General features: G+C 33.7%; 1 protein-coding gene across 1 annotated transcript; it reads left to right on the forward strand.

Annotated features, from left to right (window-relative positions):
• The first annotated feature begins 402 nt into the window (after positions 1 to 402).
• Positions 403 to 18,470, forward strand: LOC134250086 (uncharacterized). The gene is made up of 3 exons (XM_062732438.1): positions 403 to 817; positions 15,833 to 16,084; positions 16,313 to 18,470. The coding sequence occupies exons 1-3, from the start codon at positions 751 to 753 to the stop codon at positions 16,714 to 16,716; spliced, it is 723 nt and encodes a 240-aa protein (XP_062588422.1). The 5' UTR covers positions 403 to 750; the 3' UTR covers positions 16,717 to 18,470.
• Positions 18,471 to 19,778: the final 1,308 nt, after the last annotated feature.

Here is a 19,778-nt window from a genome sequence, read left to right on the forward strand (position 1 = left end):
TTTTCTCTGTTTTTCATTGTGTGTAGGTGATGAGCTGTAACTTAACACGCTTGTTTTAATGTAACGGGAGCTATAACCATTCTTAGGTATCATTTTGATGGACAATTTTATTCGGTGATTGCATTAAGAAATGGGAAAGACAAAACACAAAGACATAGGAGAGCGGGGAGAAAAATAGCGTTCCTCTGTTAAAATCAACGAGTACGTTTTTTGTTGAGAGAGAAAATATGTAGACGATTTAAAAATGATCGGGTAATCGTCAAAAAAGCAAAAATATTTCTGTCTTGCCGTAACTAATTGTAAACACGGGGGCATGTATTTATTTTATGAGGTAATGAAGGGAACAAAACGATTAACCAATCAGAGACCAGGAAATTCCCTTATCTCACGTCTCTATCGAAATCACTGTACGATATTCCCTATCCAGCGAGAAAGATTTTAACCTGGCAAACACAGTCTATAAGAATGGATTCTTATAACATTACCGTGCGATAAAACAGGTCGGATTAGTTTAATTCTCTCTCCTCAGAAATGCTAATTAATAGCAATTAACGAGCATCTTCATTTGCATAATTTTCTGGATCTGCCATCGAGTGACATGTTATGTTTTCCTTAAGACAATGGGTAACACGTCATAAAGTGTGTATATTTCCTCGCACATGAACGTAACATAGGCGAACAGAGAAATATACATCGTTACACGTGCTGGGATCCTATCTTTATGTGGAGAGGGGATTTTATCGATAGAAGATGAATCTATACTCCTATTCTTCATTCTTTCTCTACTTTGTGGGAATTTTACTGAAATATACGACAGGTGAGATATTTATTTAATTTTGATAAATGCCTGAATAAGAAGATTGTCAGTCGTAAAGCTGGTATCTTGCTTCGTGAAGTTAGTCCATATGATATATCTTCATTTCACAGTGGACATTGAAAAACGTCAACTGTTTCTATACCTTAACCCCACATGGCCTTACGAGGCCGGGGACACGGTCATGTATTAGGAATTTACGTTTTATTTATTCCTAGGTACGACTGGTTGGGCCTGACATTTTTTTTTTGATGTGTCATTTTGGTCTATTCATCAATGGCGACATATTGTTTTAATGCATTGTCTGCTTTTCGAACATTACACCATAGGACAAAAGAAGTCATGACTTTATTAAATGTAGATTATTAAAAGACGCGAGTCTCCTTTCTGTCCCATAAAGTACATTATCAAACATTGAAATTAAAATAAAAAAATCCTTAAAATATGATTATAGAGTGCAACCTTGATGAACAATTTAATATTTTCGTACTGCAAACAATGGATTTTTTTTACGTTGAATTAAAATTGGCGGATCATGTTGCTCAAGTGGTGATTTTTCATCAATGAAATCGGTAAATATTGTTTATTTACTTAACGGAGCGAAGTGAAGTCCCGGGGTGATGGCTTTGTAGCGGTCATAAAGGCGATTTTCCTCCTCAATTGTGCACCGTTTAGAGGTTTAGGGGTCTCTTATATCGGGAGAGTTATTGGATTATAGACTTAAGTGAAAGTGATTTTCAGCTTAAGTAAATATATCTATTACAAGAGGGGAAAAACGGGTAGAAAACATCTTGTGGGGTAGAGATTCGTCAACTTCTTACGATTCTTTACTGGGGGAAAAACATAACCTTTCTCAATAAATTTATTTTTTTGATATAATTTATCAGTCAAGATTTATCCATAGATGAAAAATAACTAACCCAATATATTGTCATAAATGAAAGATTTAATACACTTTTTAAAAAGTCTACCTACATATGAACTTGTATATTGTAGAGAATTTTGGAAAAAAAAAATAGATTTGCTCCTCTTGAATAAAAACATTTCATGAAAAAGTAAATACTGAAAATCGAACACGGTATTTTATCCTTTGCCATCTAATTATTGTGCACAAGAAAGGTACATGAAGCTGGGCTGGAATCGCCGTGTTGTGTGTTTACTTTATCCTCTAGTCAGCTGGTAGAAGTAGCATCCCGCTAGCAGGTTAACTCTATTGTTTGTATATACATAAGACCTGTCAGTTTGTTTGTTATGGATTTTGCGTGCTTTAGTATCGAATGTGGAATTAATAGATTCCGTATGTAGGTAGTATTTTGATCTTAATTTCGAATGACTTGAAGTCTTTCTGACGACGTGGGTATAGAAAGTTCGTGTCGAGAAATGGGGGAGGGTACACGTACATGTAGATCAACGGCGGATCCAGAAATTTCATAACGGGAGGGCGCACACCCGGTGCGCCGGCCCTAGATCCACCTTTGTAGATGCCATGGCACAATTTTCGCACTAAGATGTAAAAGCATTTTGTTTTACATGTTTTTTGCTTACAGAAACTTTTGCATGAGAAATCTTATAAGAATTTTATTCCAGTTTTTTGGGAGTTCTGTAAATTCATAGTACATGTAGTACTGACAAAAATCTAAATGAAATTAAATTTCCCACATCAATCCTGCTGCTTAAATAATGTATAGGTCTAAGTACTTCGCTAGAGAGAAAATTACCCCCTGCTTCTGAAAACAACAAATTCTGACTCCAAAAACATTTAGAGAGAGAGGGAAAAATGCCATTCAAGTAGCCTCTTCTCTTTAAATTATTTATCAAGCATAACGAAAACGAAAGCTCAGAGCAGAGAAAAGATGTATAAAAAAATATTAATAAGCTTTCAAACGAAAGCTCTCCATGTCGAGGGGAGACTAACTATTGACTGTACACGATCGGCGCATATTTCTCCGGACCTGGCTTCTCCAAGACTTCGCCTGTTAGACGCCACAGTCTTTACTTAATTAGCAGATCACTAATGATAAATCGCTCCTAATCAAGGCGAACACACAACTAGCACAATGAAATACGGATTCCAGGGGCGGATCCAGCAATTTTTGAAAGGGGGGGTTCCAGGGTTGTGTCCCTCAACCCCCCCCCCCACCCCCACCCCCCACCCCCGCATACAAACTCTCAAGCAAAGATTCACACACGTATTGAAAGATCTTATGTTGTGGTAAATAATATCTTTGTTTACATCCCTTTTCTTTCTTTGAAAAGGTACCCCAAGTCAGAATAAAAAAAAAAAACTCATTTCAAAAACTAATGATCGAAGCCTTATAAAATTGGATCTGCAGTATTTCCGAATTAGAGTAAAAAAAGAATTTTCTTTTAGAATTTGAAAAAAATGGGGTGTAATCTTGATGCGGATGGGGTTTAAAACAAAGAGTTTTATGTTAGTTCCTTCAAAATATTTGATAAAAAGGGTATATATATATAGCCAGAGATCAGGAATATCATATCATTAACAACTCATATGTAAGTTTCATAAAAACAAGTAAAATATTTTCTACCATTCGCTTATAAAAAAAAAAGTAATAATGAAGGTGAATTGAAGAAACTTAATGTATGGGAATCTATCTATTCAATACATAAGTTAGACGTACAAATATTTTTTCTCAGATAACGTTTATTCTCTCTCTCTCTCTCCACTTCGCAAAAAATAAAGGGGGGGGTTCCAACCCCCGGAACCCCCCCTCTGGATCCGCCAATGGATTCCACAAGCATTGGCACTATGCAGAAAAAAAACCATTCGAATCAATACAACGGTTTTTTTCTTTATAGCTCTGATGCGATTTCTCGTTTCATTTCCAACTCGTGTGTTTGTAGGGAGATGTAATCGGCCGCGGAACGGAAAATTTTTGATATTTGCTTTTTTAATTAAGATATTTCATAAATATATTAATCTGCAGTTATGACTGTCTTTACCAAAATAACTATAAGCTCGTGAGTCTAAGCGACCATAAAAATTCAAATATTAACAGACGCACAGTTCTCACTCACTCGGGGCTTTTCTCTCATCTTCCCCCAAAACTCATTATCTTACGTTTAATAATATTTGATAATTTCCGGGGTGAATTAGATACACATTCATCCTAGCTCTTGTCTCTTTAAGCGCGCGGTGGTGAGAGCGTCTTTCATCTTGAGGAGGAAATACAGGAAAAGTTAGCGTGCGTGAAGTTTGCAGACCTCGCGGTAAATTATACAAATTTACGAAAAACTCATGTTCATTTTAAATGTTTAATAAACATCTTTTATTTTATCCCCCTGTGTAAGTTTCTAAGAGAAAGGAAATTACAGAGAGATTCTGGAGATAATATTACTTTGAAGGAGAAAGATACAGAAATTAGGGAGGGGGAAAAATTCGCTGAATTTTCACAGATATTTTTGACAAAATGGTATTAAACTCTCGATAAACTCGAGCTCGCTAAGAAAGAAAACTAATGTAGAAGTTTTAAAACAAATTTAAGTAAGTTGTAAGAAATATGTTAGCTGAAATACCAATGAAACAAAAAAAATATTGAATAAATAATTTTTTCATAAGATTTTTCATAAATTTTTCGAAAAGAAAGTTTCTAATGTTTCTTAATTTTGCATTGAAATAAAATATCTAAGTTTTAATTCTTAAAACATATTCGTCTAAAAACACAGAAAATGTTGAATACTAATCTTTATCATGAAATCTGAAACCTGTATTGTATAAAAAGAAACTGTGCACTGTTTTAATGATACATATATAACAAGAGAGATAACCCACGACTTCAGAGGATCATCAATTTGGCGAAAACAAATTTTTAGGAATGAGAGTCAAGTGACAATTTTAACTACATCTTTATCCAGTCACTGTTAAAGAATTATCAAATGCACAAAAATTTATTTATTCAATTTCTTGAACCTTACTCCAACATACATGTTTAGGGAGAGGGCTAAAATAGGTCTTGTCTGCTGCCCAATCCCATTCACTTATTTGTGTAATTAAAAAATCATACATGTACAAGAAGCTATGAAACCAATTTCCCCCTTCTCTCTGGTCATCCACCGAAAACATGTATTTGGTATAAATAAACAGGAAAGAAAACATCAGATGTGACAATGTGAAACACAAATAAGAAGAGGGGGCTGTTAATTTCACGGTTTTGGTTGAACTGATCTTTGTATTAAAAGCATTTAACTTCATATATGTAGAGCAAGACCACTCTTCTCTAAACCTTTTAATGTTTGATTGAAGTGTCATATAAAAGTAAGATCTACAAACCGTGGCAATGTGTAGTATTTTACCTTCTAGCTTTCAATAGAGATATTCAAATTTCTGTATTTCCCTTTCATAAAAAATCTTTTAATGTTATGATGACTCAATTATACCATGTTTGGCATCCACAAAGATAGGTTTCTGTTAAATGTTAAATGATTGTATAAGATAAATTTATAAACAACAGACCGAGAGAGAGAGAGAGAGAGAGAGAGAGAGAGAGAGAGAGAGAGAGATTATTGAAACCAATGACACGCGACGAACTTGGGGATCTACATTTAATTCCATAAAGCTTTTTGTTTCCAGTGTACTTTAAATGGCCGTCGTATGTGATCGTTGTTGAAGTATCGGTCCTTCCGCCAGGGGGATCTAGATCGGTCCCCGATAAGGCTATTGTGTTCAGTTCCGAGTGTCGCCAACAGAAATTCCGGACCGTCCGGAACTCGCCACTGTTCTCGTGTCACTCGGCACACCTCGGCCGATTACATCAAACCGAGGTCAGCCGAATGTTCTCGTCTGTCAGATCAAATTGTCCACGCTATGGTAAACTCCAAAATTGCAGGGCGAATTGTGAAGGTTTTTCAATGATCTACCTCGACTGAACAATCGATCCGAGAGGGACTGAAAAATTTAAACGGCTCTCTGAAACGACAGTGAAATGAGCGTTATAGTATTACCTTACAAAACTGAATTTGATAAACATCTACAAATGATCACCCTGGCTCTATGGCGAGATGAAGAGAAAGGCGAAATAACAAAGAAACGGCTCGAGTTTTACCCTGTTAATCTTATCTTTGACCTATCGTGGAATTTTAAGGAAAAGGATATTTCAAAACTAAATTCATAACTCGACAACTTCTGAAAGACCTCACAAGTAAAGAACACGGTGACATTTTAAATATCGTTCAAATAAAAGTTCTGTCTGTTTGTCACTATTTGTAATTTTAATTATTTTGTTTTCTTAATGTAGAAAGACTGTATTCAATTTTGGTTTTAATAAAGTTGATGAGGGATGATCTGAAATTTTTTTTTTACAAAAGCGTATTTCAAGAAACACTATAATCTATAATCTTTTATTAAAATACTCAGAATTTTATTGTGTAGAGAACATATAAATTAATAATTAAATTACTAACTCACTATATTTCACAAATTTCTTTTGAACTGTAATGGCAGTACAAAGAATTTAAAAATGATAATCTCTCTCTCTTTCTCTCTCTCTCTCTCTCTCTCTCTCTCTGACATACGAATAACGAAAATGTAAATTTATGCCAGGTTTTCTAATTTAACATATGTCTTCCCTCGAGCACTTGGCTGCCATCTTGATCTGTAATAAAAATATATAATGCACAATGACAAGTAGTAGCTTTTTCCATAATTTATGAATTCGCGGAGATGCATATTCAAGATTAAAATGTGTTTTTAGAAAGCGCATAGATAAATAAGGAAGAACTAGACTTGGCTCATATTCCTAATTACAATGGACACACCATGTCTTTGTGTTTATAGATTCAACCTTAATTTTAATATCTTGACTTTAAATTAATGCTTATAATCTATACGTAAATGTATGATTACTATATAGATCTAAAAAAAATGCAGATTTAACTCTACTTTCTGCTAAAATTACAGTATGTAACTTTATAAATACTGTGAAAACACATATTTTCGTACGGTCAAATTTTCGAGGTGTGAGGAAAAGGACTTGATTTCGTGGTAAAGGCGTATTTGTAGTATTATAGTGATGCATATGAAATCTTAAATTTCGTAGTGATAAATTATGTCTTTCTTTTACAGTAAAGAGATAAACTAGTGTTTAATGCAAATCCGTCGACAATGTATTCTAATTGATAAAAAAAATGCCAAGAAGAAATTATTTGAATTTATCATGCCTCTTTTCTTCCTGTTTTACATTAACTTTGTAATAAATTATTAATCGTTTGTCGGGACGTTTCCGTGCATTATCCGCCCAGGGACTTTACTAATGGACGACATTAAGCAGACGATATGGAATCATTTAGTCGTCACGTCTGCCGAGACACCAGGCTATTGGAAATCAAAAATTCGTCGTTGTCAACGAACACACAGACGACGATTCTCGTTCCGGGCGTGACTTTACCGAGATTAGAAGTACACAAAAAAGTTTAACTTGGAAAACATTTTAGCAAATGGAGTCCGTTCGATAGCATTGTGAAAAAGTGCTTTACAAACGCATATTTAAGCACGCGATTTGGGAGATAAAATGTTTGTTTTTACTTTAGGTAGGATTAGCTACAAAAGACCTTAGATCCTCTCGCTTTCCCGTTGTTAGGGACCTAAGATCGTTTTATCAGTTAGGATTGTGTAATGAGTTTTGAAATAACAATGTCATGCAGTTTTAGGGGCTGGTGAGGGTACGCGGGGTATATTAGAATTTACTTGTTCCTGTCTCGGAGTCAAACAAACGCAGTAGATAGTTCTAAGGTCAGATTTCTCATAAAACAGGCAAGCAATGCCGTAACGAATCCGGGGGTCTCAGAACGAAGATTTCGGGTAAAGGATTTGTGTGGAGATGGATAAACCTCTCTCTATGTGCAATACAGCATTACTAGTATATGTTTTTAGCTTTTAACACAGTTATTTTTTTTACCCCATACACATTCACTGTTATTCTTTAACATAACGGCACTGTATTAAAGACTTCAAGCAGCCAAAAAAGCAAACAAACAAACAAAAAGCAAATCTTGTTTCCTGAAAAGTTTTGAAAAGGTTGCATAAAATTGTTCTGAACTACACATTTATCTCTAAATCTATGTAAAGTTCTCGCTGGTTTCCTTAGAGTAATATTTTTCAAACACCCATTCTTGTCTTTAAATAATGTTTGTCATGATCCATAAAAGTTATCTTTGTATCTTAAAGATGTTCTTTCTTCCTGCTATACACTCTGTTATTGATTGCAATGAGTGAAAAAAAAATCCACGGAGAAATTAAGGGTGATTTATGAAGATAAAAAGGAGCTAATTTAATAACAGCCATCAAATATTGCAGTTTGCAGATGAGTATTCTTTATTACTGAATCATTTATCACGGCTGAAAATGGGCGAATGCTGACGTGTTTTTATCAAGAAACAAAGACGTCCTATCGCATTCCTTGAACGTTAAGTTTTCTCCCGTAAAAAGCGCCACCTAGGGTCGCCTGCAAACGAGAAACTTCGACGAAGAAAATTGAAAATTAGCTTATATTGCCTTCGTTATTTTGACAAGTGGCGTGCAACATTCCGGCAGTTTTGACAAGCAATTAGACATTATCGCAAAATCATTTGTTCCTGAAATGAAATTCCCTTTCCTGTGACGTAATACAAACAGTTTTTAGTAGTAAGGGACAGACAGAATGCGATATTATTGTGTTTTCGGTAACGGCGTGAACTATAGCTAGGGTTTTTTTAATGTTAGATTTATTTTATAATCTAAAAAAAATATTTGTATGGTGTCTCATTCATGTACTCTTCCCACCTTTCTCGTCCTTTTCTACCTTCAAAAACAGGAGAATGACATTACACGTGATAACATTAAAGTCCAGCATTTTAATGGTATACTATCTAGTTTGCAGCAACCGTAACATGACTTTTCGATGTACAGTGTATATGTTAAGAGACACCTCTTAAAATGTAATCAAAACCTTGTTACAATAAATAAGAATACCAAAACGAGGCAGCACCTACAAAGCCTTCAGAAAAAGTACCGTCGAGCGTACAAGTACACATGTATGTTACCCACTTACATGTACCTTCCGTATACATGTACCTCCCAAACGTACTACATATATCACGTACGTATCAGTCAAGTTTAGCTTTAAGTATGAAGATTATCCAAGCAATTAACTGCAACTGCAAAATGACTTGGTAGTTGTATACTCAAAATATGTACCATTCTATATTATAACAGAAGCAGAAGCGAAGCCCTCGTGCCAAGAACAACTTGGAAAGCTTTAGCCCTGCTGTATTGAAAGGAGGCTCGGGTTTCGTTTTATCGTTTGTAGTGCAACCGTGTTGAAGTTTTTATTGAGGGAAAACTTTGTACGGGACAAAAACACAAGATCGCGCGGAATGGTTGGGTTAATGGTGCCGCTGCTTTGCGATCTATGACGTATTAATGTGTATAAATTATAGAGTTTTATTTGATGTAATTAAGCCGTGATTAATGATGAGGTTGAAACACCAGCACGTGTCTTATTTTTCTAGGATTACACAAAAAAAAAAAAATTTAAAGAGTGTAACGATTCGACAGAAGATGTACAGCTGAATCCGTTTTTCGCTTTCAGCCTGATTTAATTGTTGACAGTTTTTAAACTTGCTTGAAACTTTTGAACATTTCTTTTATTTCAAAGCTTAATCGAAATACTAGTATCACACTTGTTTTTCTTTTGCAATTTCTCCTTGTTATGAATAATTTTATAAAGACTAAGACATCCGATCGCTACCTTAGATCGACTTGATTTTTCTTTCTGTTTTCTATTTTGTCAATGTTTTTATACAGTTTTGGGCAGGAAGCGGACAGCAATTCACATCAATGATCATGAACAATTTGTACATCCTTGGGAATTTGTAGTGACCAAATCAAACCGATCCACGACCTGAAGTTTTCTAAAATTGCAGAACACAACACGTGAAATGTAAATAAAGAAATCAAAATCACAATCTAGAAATAGTTACATTATTTAAAAAAAAAACAGTGAAGAATGATTATTTTGTCTTCAATGCTTAGAGTGCATCTCTAGGAATCCTAAATTTTAGTGCGCGGTAAAGATGAACCTGGATTTTGAAGGCTCTCTCTTGCGATTTTAGTATTTTTAAAACCAGTTGAGAGAAACCTTAATTAAAACGGCGTAATAAAGGATAAACTAGGGTAGTTTTGGTTGACTTCTGTGTCTAAGGGTTTCAAAGTCTTTCAGTATTACAGACTCTCTGCCAGATCCAACTTTCCTTTGGTTATCATATCGATACGTTATCGGCAAATAAAACCTTAAAAACATGATATCAGAAAAGCAAGAGGTGTAGGGAACTTAGACTTCGTTCAAGTATTTTTCTTTATCTAAATTGACTGCACTTTATAAATTGAGCCATGTTTGCTCTGTCGATATCACTTAGAGGACAAGCCTTTTATGGAGGGAGACAAACTTACACAAACACGATTTCAAGCAGGGGAAACATTAATTCGCTCACGGTGACAACAGAAACATGCAAAGATCGACTACGATAAAGCGCGAGGTCACCAAGACATCCAGAGATCTAAAGACTGACTTCATAAAGTATTCATCGTCTGATGTTTGCAGTCAAATTCTCAACTTTTTTTCATTTTAAATGTTCCGGATTTCTTATCATGAAATAACTTCACTGAAATATTTTTGCTAACATTTCTAATTAAGTTGAAAAGAATTTAAAGATAACGACTTAATTCATTTTCGAGCGACGGATGAGTTTTGACGTAATTCTCTTGTGTAAGCAGCTGGAATTTTCTTCTTAATCCTATACTCGCTATAACGTCTTCAAAAGACTTCCCTCTAATACCGCGAACGCTTAACAGAATTAACAATTGAACCATGCCTAATTCTCAAGGACTTATCTACATTTTTTGGGTTCTCCAAAACTCTTTTTAATTTTTTTCTCAGATATTCTAATACCAGACCCATTCCCTGGAAATCTCTATGAGAATTGAAGACTTGAGAAAATCACAATTAAAGTGTTATAAACAGGAGAAAGAACAGAATTTATAAATTAATTTTGATGCAATATACGATAATAAGTCAGCAATTATTTCTGCATGGAAAACCTACACGTTATTGCAGACCTTGCCAAAAGCATCAACTCTAACTAGCTAGCTCGTCAGGGCACTATTTGGCTGACACGGCGTTCAATCATCAAGTGACGAAGTTAGAACAACTTATGTTTTTAAAGACTGACGAAGCTATGACAACGTGTATTGATAAAGACTCTTAAATGAGGGGTCCACAATATGTGATAAAAACATGCTGTATTGCCCCTGTTCACTCCTGGCATTATACTGAGCAAACTCTTGGTAATAATCATGTAGTCCATTACGTACTGTATCTTGGTAATAATCATGTAAGTCCATTACATAAAACGGGGCAAAACTCCAAAAGTATATACATATACAGTATATATACATTTCGTTTTCATATAGTGTTAATGTATGCATATGTTTAATAAGGATTTAGCAAGGAACTCAATTAGTGCTATATTAATATTGTTCCAAATCTGTATTTAAAATAACATAATTTGTTTTAATCTGGAATATTTATCATGTATTCATTATACGTGTGCTGGAGAACAGATCGGATAATACAGCGTCCCGTTGCTACTGGATTCTCAATGAAGTAATTCAAAGACACATTCAACAGAATGTATGCAGAGAGTTAAAAGTTACTTACATGTACATGTTGTAAAATTAGTATTAAATTTTTCTTCATATAAAATTCTCAGTTTCAAACAATGTGTAGTACATAAATGTGTACGTATGATGCAAATTCTGTTCCTTTCCCTGGGACCAGCCTTGCTGCTATGTGTGTTTGGAGGTAGCAGCTATAACTATCAGTGTTCGTTTATTCAGAGAAGTTTAAAACATGTCGTCTATTTCAGGCTGCTGTATCATTGGTCCCATAAAAACCCAGCGGTATATCTCATTCTTGTTCCAGAACAAGTTAAATGCAAACATAAAGTGTTATCTCTCACTTCAATGATAAAATAGCACCCTCCTCGTACATGTATTTATATAAAGAACCTGCTTTGTTTTTGATATGAGATGCAGGTCTAAGTTCATTTTTCTATGCACGTGTTGAATATCAAAAGATTTAAAATGATTTAAACATCTTTAAAAAAAATTGTAAATGATTTAAAAACCTTAATAAAAACAAACAAATGCATAAAATTCTGGTATCTGTCAATCATGGATTTTTTTACTCACATCCGACGAATTTTGCAAAGGCATAGACTCGTGATTTAAAGAAACATGTAATTCTCCTAATGCAAGATTCCAGTTCACCTTAGAATGGATTGCAATTTGAAAAAAGCATTTCAAAAGCAAATGGAAAACAAGATACATGTAGAAACCATAGTCTGAATTCAGTAATGAGATGCATTGTGTACAGTTTTATGTTTTTCTCCCTGTGTCTATTCTTTAATGAACCAAAAAATTCATAAATGCTATTGTAAATTTATTCTGTTAGGATTGTGCCATCTTTGATTAGATATCGTGTCTATTCATCAATAGCCTTCTATTTTATTGTATCAGAGACAAAAAACTTGTCTGTCAATGAGACTTCGTGTATAGAAGATTAACACTGAAAGCACATAATGACTAGAGGATAAATCCAGAGATAGCTGAGTGTCTATCGATAAATCCCAAGATAACTCGGAGGAACCATTTGAAAATCATTGGTTGTAGACATAGTGGCATCCCTTTTTCTGTATTCTAATAAAATCAGACGTCAATTCCTTTCAAGTTTGTCTGTGATGCCTAATGTCAAACAAACCAGCGAACGATCTGAAAATATTTTAACATGTCTGTGCGTTAATATGATTTGTCGGCGGAATTTTGCGGATTGTAAATTGCAAGAAACGCAAATTTTGTTGTTTTTTTTTCGTTTTGTGTAATTGGTTTCATATGATTGTCTCCTTTATAAGTGGCAGGAAGTCTGAAAAGTTGTTTCTGCAAAGCATTTCATATATTGACTGAGAATTGAAAAAGATGTCTTTGATTTTAGAAAACTTGAAACACTCACACACACACAGAGTTGTCAAATTAAGTTACACTGAATATTTTTCCAAGCGTTTCCTCCAATTTCTAAAGGATTCCTCAGAGTCTTACAGCGCCGACATTTTTTTTTGCCTTTAAGCCTATCCAACATGACTTGTAAGAGCTAAGTATTTTCTTATAAAACAGCAACAAAAACACTCGAACTGAATTATCAATACCTTTGGCTCTTTATAAATCGAGTTCAGCAGCATGAATGTAATGTTTATTATTTAAGGGAGATGTAGATGAATAAGCTATTAATCATAGCCGAGTATTTGTCACTTATTCAGAAGATATAAAGATGTGTTTTTTCCTTACACACAGATGGCAGATGGCGATTGCTATCAATTTGGTTATTATAATATTTTATTATGCGCTGTTTACAAAATTATATGTTTCTACCTGACGACAAATCTACTTCGATGTCATAAATTAAACTTAATATATACAGGACAGGATACAAGCCTGTTTTAACCATTTTATTTCCCAGATGTTATAAAATATTTCGTTCGAGTGTAGTCATGCGTGACGATTTAGTATCACGTGTGCCGTGAGGCGGAACGTTTTAGTGGGATACATTAACAAGTTTGATAAGCCCTGCTTGTTACATCTCCATTATAAAATGAAATATATGTATGCAGAGAGCTTTAAATTGACTTTAAAGGGGGTGTAAAATGGCATTCTCCGAGTTCAGATTTTGTATAATTCTTATTTCAATAGAGAGAAATTATTTTCCCTCTAGCATGCGTTTGATTTTTCATTTTTTTTTTACAACAAATTTTACAATGAGAGATTTCGGGATGCAGATATTTTGAACCTCAATTTTTTTAATTGAAAAAAAAAAGCATCCACATGTTAAGGAAGCTTATAAACTGTTTCATATGGTAAATACTAAAAATTTAAGATATTGTACATGTAAAAACATAAACTATTACATATTATAAATTGACCTTCTTAGGATTTTGCACATGTCATTACAATTTAATTCCAGTACATTTTACCATAATTTAGAAAAAAAAAGTCATGTATAATCTTTTGTAAATGGATTTCTTTTATAATTTTTTTTAAAAGTTTGTTTCTTTAAATTATGCAGTTTTACTAAATTTTTCAGGAATAACCAATAGCCACTCATGATTCATTCTTTCCGAGATTGCTTTTCAACATTGTTACATAATCCATGCAAAATAAGCCTGGGGCTGTTTTAAAAAGCAAATTTTAAATTATTCCTTATTAAAATTCATATCTTTTTTTGAAAAATGGCATTTGTCATTTTTTATTAAGTAAATAAGATGCTACCTACAAACCATGAAATTATAGACATAAAGCTTTCTTTGATTTGTTTCAGACAAATTAAAAAAAAAAAACTTATTTGCAACCAAATTAACATATCTGCAAACTTAAGTATCATTGGAGCAATTCATTCAAATTTCAATTTCATGAATTTCAACTCATCAAGATTATTAAAATCTGCATTTATGATGTAACTTCTGACTAAAGATGCGCTCAGCTGTTTAAAAAAAATTGTGGTTATAAAAAAAAAAGAGATAAACATTATTTATCAATGACAAGTCGGCAAGTGTCTTTACAAAATATCATTTCCTGCTATGTTGTCGGCACAGAAACCCAAGCTTATCGAGTTTTTGTAGTTGTTAGATTTAAACCATACACAGAATTATGACAGAAACCTATCATCCACAATGCAAGAAAAGGCTTGTCACGTGGTCTTAAAAAAACGACCTTGTCTTGCAATAGGGGAGACTTCTGAAAGATTCATTTATATAAATTACAAAAAAAACTTCCCGTTCTTACTTTCATGAAATAAAGATAGAAAAGGGTTACCATGCACTGTCTAATTTTTAGTTCTTTATGTTTTCTACATTTTTTTTAATGAAAAAATGAAGATTCTTAAGACAATCAAATAAGATAAAGACAATAATGAGTACATTAACTTATAAACAATAATTTTATATTAACAGTGCGTTTGACTTGACGCTGTTATTTATTTAAAAGAACTTTGCTACTCATAAGTTTAAAGACCTAATCCTCGGAAGTCTTCATGTTAATTCCCCTGACAATTTCGAATACCTGATGAACGACACAAACCCTACAGCAATGTCATCAAGTCGCCAGTTTTCACACCTGAAGTGACCTTGTTCTTTCTATAGGGACACCGAAACGATTGTTTACGGTTGTAATTAAAGTCAAAAATAATTTCTTCATTTTTATTTTTTTCCCCGTGAAGAATGGTTTGAAGTATATATTTTTATTTATGGTAATTCATCATGCAGTGCATTGACATTGTTTGAAGTTTCCTTTGAATCTAATTTTTTACGCTTTCAAAACTTCTAAAACATATTATTTAAAGTAGACAAAGACGAAGTTATGGAGAATGTATTTTAGCCAGTCATAGCATATTGCATCATGGGAATATTTAAATAACATACTCTAAAATAATTATAATTCGCGGGGGGGGGATTTACGTGGATTGCCAAAATTCTACAGGTTTGTGTGGACGTATTTTCGTGTATTCCCTCATACATAAAAAGAAAAACACCTGATAACCGTAGTTTTATTAAATCGTAGAGGATGTTATTCGTGGATGATTTTTCAATGGACAATATCTTACTTTATTTTTCTTTTTATCTTATCTTTTTTTAGAAAGAAATCTTTGTTATTAATAATATAAACAAAATTTCAGTATACCTTGCATGCAGAACAAAAATCGACAGAAATTGCCATCTAATTATTTTAAGAAAAGAAATAAAAACCATTTTAAGAGTTATGTTTCGTATATGAAATATACGAAAGCCATTTTAAAAGTTATCTTTCGTATATGAAATACATGTATAAACCTTTAAAGAAATGTATATATTCAGATGAAAGTTATCAATCTAATTGGGTTTCAAATGTTTAAATTAACAAGGTTTCACTGTCTTTTATAGGATTGCGTTGTGACTGCACAACAGAAGAATGTTTAGAACAAGGGACCCGGAAGTGCGTGGGTACATGGTGCTACAGCGAAACCTACAACGGATTTGTGGAAGCAGGTTGTTCTGACCAATGGCAGCCGTTACTCTGTGAAAACCGCCTGTCTTCTAAACTACCACAACTCCGAATCTCTCACTGCTGTAACGATAAAGATTTCTGTAATAAAAACGTGGTACCCACTCAAGCGCCACCCCACAACAATATCGGTGCGTATTTCGTTTTGTAACTTAACGAACCTGAAAAAGAAATAATATTTTTAAAAATGTAAAAAAAAAAAAATAATAATAACATAACGCATCAATATTTAACCAAGTAAACAAGACAAAACTGTTTTCATCTTCTAGTAATAAATCGAACAATTTGTTATTTTCAATAATTTTTTTTATAATCTGTATGTAAGATATATGTAAACTAGTAATCTGATTTTTTTGCAGACACCAAAGAAAAAGGAGAAATAGCACATCTAGACTCTAATTATGACGACACAAAAAATAAAATAGCCAATCCAAACAGTGACTTAACGCATGACGCAGATCACACCGACTGCCCATGCGCACTCAATGGACCCAGTAAAGATAGTTCCAAAATGTTAAACCCCATCTACATCGCTGTGCCCGTAGCGGGGGTCTGTGTACTGTTAGCCTTAGTAATATTCGCCATGTACTTATTGCGCAGGCGCACTGACTACTATGAGAGATATAACTATCCTCGTAATGTTACTGTTCCTCCGTGTCACGTGATCAGTGGCGGGAAACAGAACTCCTCGCCGTGTAAAATCAACAGATGTACGGACAGCGAAAGGTCATCCGCAAGCAGTGAGACTAAGCTATTTCTCTAAGAAATATCAAAAACCATCTATATACATTATTATTATCTATAAAAACACATCATTTTGCCGAATGGGCAGACCAGGACCTTTATGATGTTGCACCTGAACGACATTACAGTTGCGAACATGGCAAAAAAATAAATTATACCATGGACTTATGTTTTCACTGAAGAAAAATGTGCTGAAAGCAAGTGTCTCCAGTTCAGCAGGAAAATTCTCATTATTTCAAAGATCTCGAATTGAAATTGTCATCATGACGATTAACATGTTCATTTTTCAAAAAGTCAACGCAAAACCATGATGAAACGCCAAACATGAAATGTTTTCTACGTGGGTATCGGAAATCAAAGGAGTGTGAGAAGTCACCATTGTAAACGAGCTATTTATGTTTTTGAACGAATGATGTTTAAATGTTTTGACGAAGAGCAAAAATCTTTTGAATGTATTGTAAATGCTTTTGTTTGTAAGGTGGTGCTATAATATTCATATTTTTTTACGCAAAAGATGACTGAATGCATGGTACATGTACGTGATAGGAATGTTTCTATAGAGAGTGGTGTCCATCTCATGGTCTGTAGTGAGAACTTCGTGTGCCTGGACTGAATGTTTCATAAGGTGTTTTACTTATTGCGTTTTATGATCAAAGAATCTCAATTTTTAGAAATGTTTTATTGGAAGTTTGAACGTGCCAAAACATCTTGAAGGACATTAAGTGTCTTGTATAAAAGTTTCAAGAACCCTAAAATCTGAATGAATGTGAGTCTTGGATTTTCATCACTTGACACAGTCTGTGTTTGGTTTGCTAATGCATGAATGTTGCACAAATTATTATCACCATTACATGTATATAGTGATAAAAACAGTTATACTAAGACCATGACACATTCATGTATTCATATATTTTCTCAGTATTGATTACAATTGATAAACGCACAAACATACACTTTATGAAAATGTAACTCTGTTTTAAACTTTTTATTTATACGTAATGCAATGCACACACCATGACTGTGTATAACTTTAAAATGAATGAAACTTATGGCTGATTTATTGTTCATTTGAATTAATCACATATTGTGGGAATTGTGGAAAACACAGAAAAAAATCATTGTACAAAAGACAGATACACATTCACTTTAAAAAACAATCAGGGATGAGGCCATCTTTACAATAATGTTTTGCTTGCCCTCTCCCGACTCGGGTTAAATTATCAGGTCGGTAGGTAGTTGCGAAAATCTTTCTTCCAGAAAGTTTCAATTTTTTTGACGTGATAAGAGGAATTTAAAAGAAAAAAAAAATATCGTGTCCTGAAATGTTTAAAAAAGTTTTGAGTCTGGTGAATTTTGGTTAGTCAGTCGGGATACGGCAAGCAACAATTTTTTAAGGATGGCCTGAATATGATTCTTTTTAATTAATTCACTGTTTTATTTTTTATTGTGTTACGCGTATACATTTTTTTTCTATGATTTATGATGAACATCTGTTTAAATTTCCACTGCGATAAACACACCAGATGTTTTTATATCAAAGATTCTATGAATCACTTGCTCATAATTTTGTTTTGTTTTGTTTATTTTTCACTAGTCTACTACTACTATTATTACATTTCATTTATTGTCATGAAACAAAGGCGTTAGAATGCAGACTGAATGGTATATGTTGGTTTTAAAAGGCTGTGTTTGATTGCTAATTTTATATGAAAATGTTGTTAATGACATACAAAAATGTTATTTGATATCTGAAATAAAAAAAAGAGAAAGCAATATTCATTTTTAGTGATTTCAAACTTGTGAAGTATATGAATCATATTCTAAATCTGTGACCGGTCGGCAGGGGATGCTCACTCCTAAATGACACCTGATCCCATCTCAGATTTTTTTAGAGGTCCATGTTTGCTCTGCTGCAATCTTGCATTGTTTTATGGACTTTTGAGCTTGTATAAAGTTCGTTATCTCCATAAAAAGGGAACATACTAATCTTGGTAATTGTCCCTCTGTAAAATTCCTCCGTCATTTTTGACAAAAAAAAAACAAACAACAAAACCAAACGTTGTAAGATTAACTGAATTACTTAAAATTTTACCATAGTACGGAATTTGAATTTCCCTCCGAGAGTGCGGGAAGGGAGATAACTCTTACTAAGTGTTTGAAACTAGCGTAGTTTTATTGAGGTCAAGGTGAGGATATTTCCCCTTACAGACATTATTAAGCATGCAAATTTCTATCCCCGTTCAAACACCAGGGGTCAGAATATAAATAAAATTTAATGTCATAATACTTAGAATATTACGTTTGCATAAATTATGATGTAATGATTAGGTTATAGCGAAAACACAGAATTGTCTATACTAAGGATGAAATTAGAATAATCCGTTCCTTCTCAAAGCATATTACTCTGAGTGAAGTGAACAAATAATAGTCTGAGGTGAAGCTTGACTGCAAACCGCGACCAAAATGTAAGACCAGCTGCTATGCTCTACTCTAGAAATAATGATCATACAGAAAGAAGAAAAAACTGGATTTAACAGAGAAAGAATAGAATGGTAAGTTTGTACCATTGACACTGGGACGAGAGATTGGGTGCTTTACGTCTGAAGATTGACTCACCTACAGTGTACATTTGTATCATATACTGACAATAGGGACCAGAAGCACGGTACACGATGTCAAGAACGGAATAATAATCCAGCTATTAGAACTCGACCCCACCTCAAATTATCATGTGATTAATAATAATGTTTAAAAAAAACAAAAGAAAGAGAAAAATCTATTGCTAGACAAGCCGATAAACGAAACAAAAATATGATTTTATCTACATTTATGACTAAGTGTTGCTCGTCTCTTATTGAAATTGTGTCCACAGCTCCACAGGTACTTCTTTCTTAAGTTTATCCTCATTGTCACATGTCTGAATGCCTGGGTCCTTGATTTAAATGTAACAAAATCCAAGAATAAGCCGTCATGATTTACAATATGATGCCTACACACGTATGTATATTTTGACTTAGTACAATTATCTGCCATCCTTGGACTTTCAGTAAGGCGAGACTTTTTCAACGCTGCGTAATTAGC

This window comes from Saccostrea cucullata, unplaced genomic scaffold, assembly GCF_032062105.1.
Source record: "Saccostrea cucullata isolate Sc308-1 unplaced genomic scaffold, CSIRO_AGI_Scuc_v1 ctg1873, whole genome shotgun sequence".
NCBI classification, from domain to species: domain Eukaryota; kingdom Metazoa; phylum Mollusca; class Bivalvia; order Ostreida; family Ostreidae; genus Saccostrea; species Saccostrea cuccullata.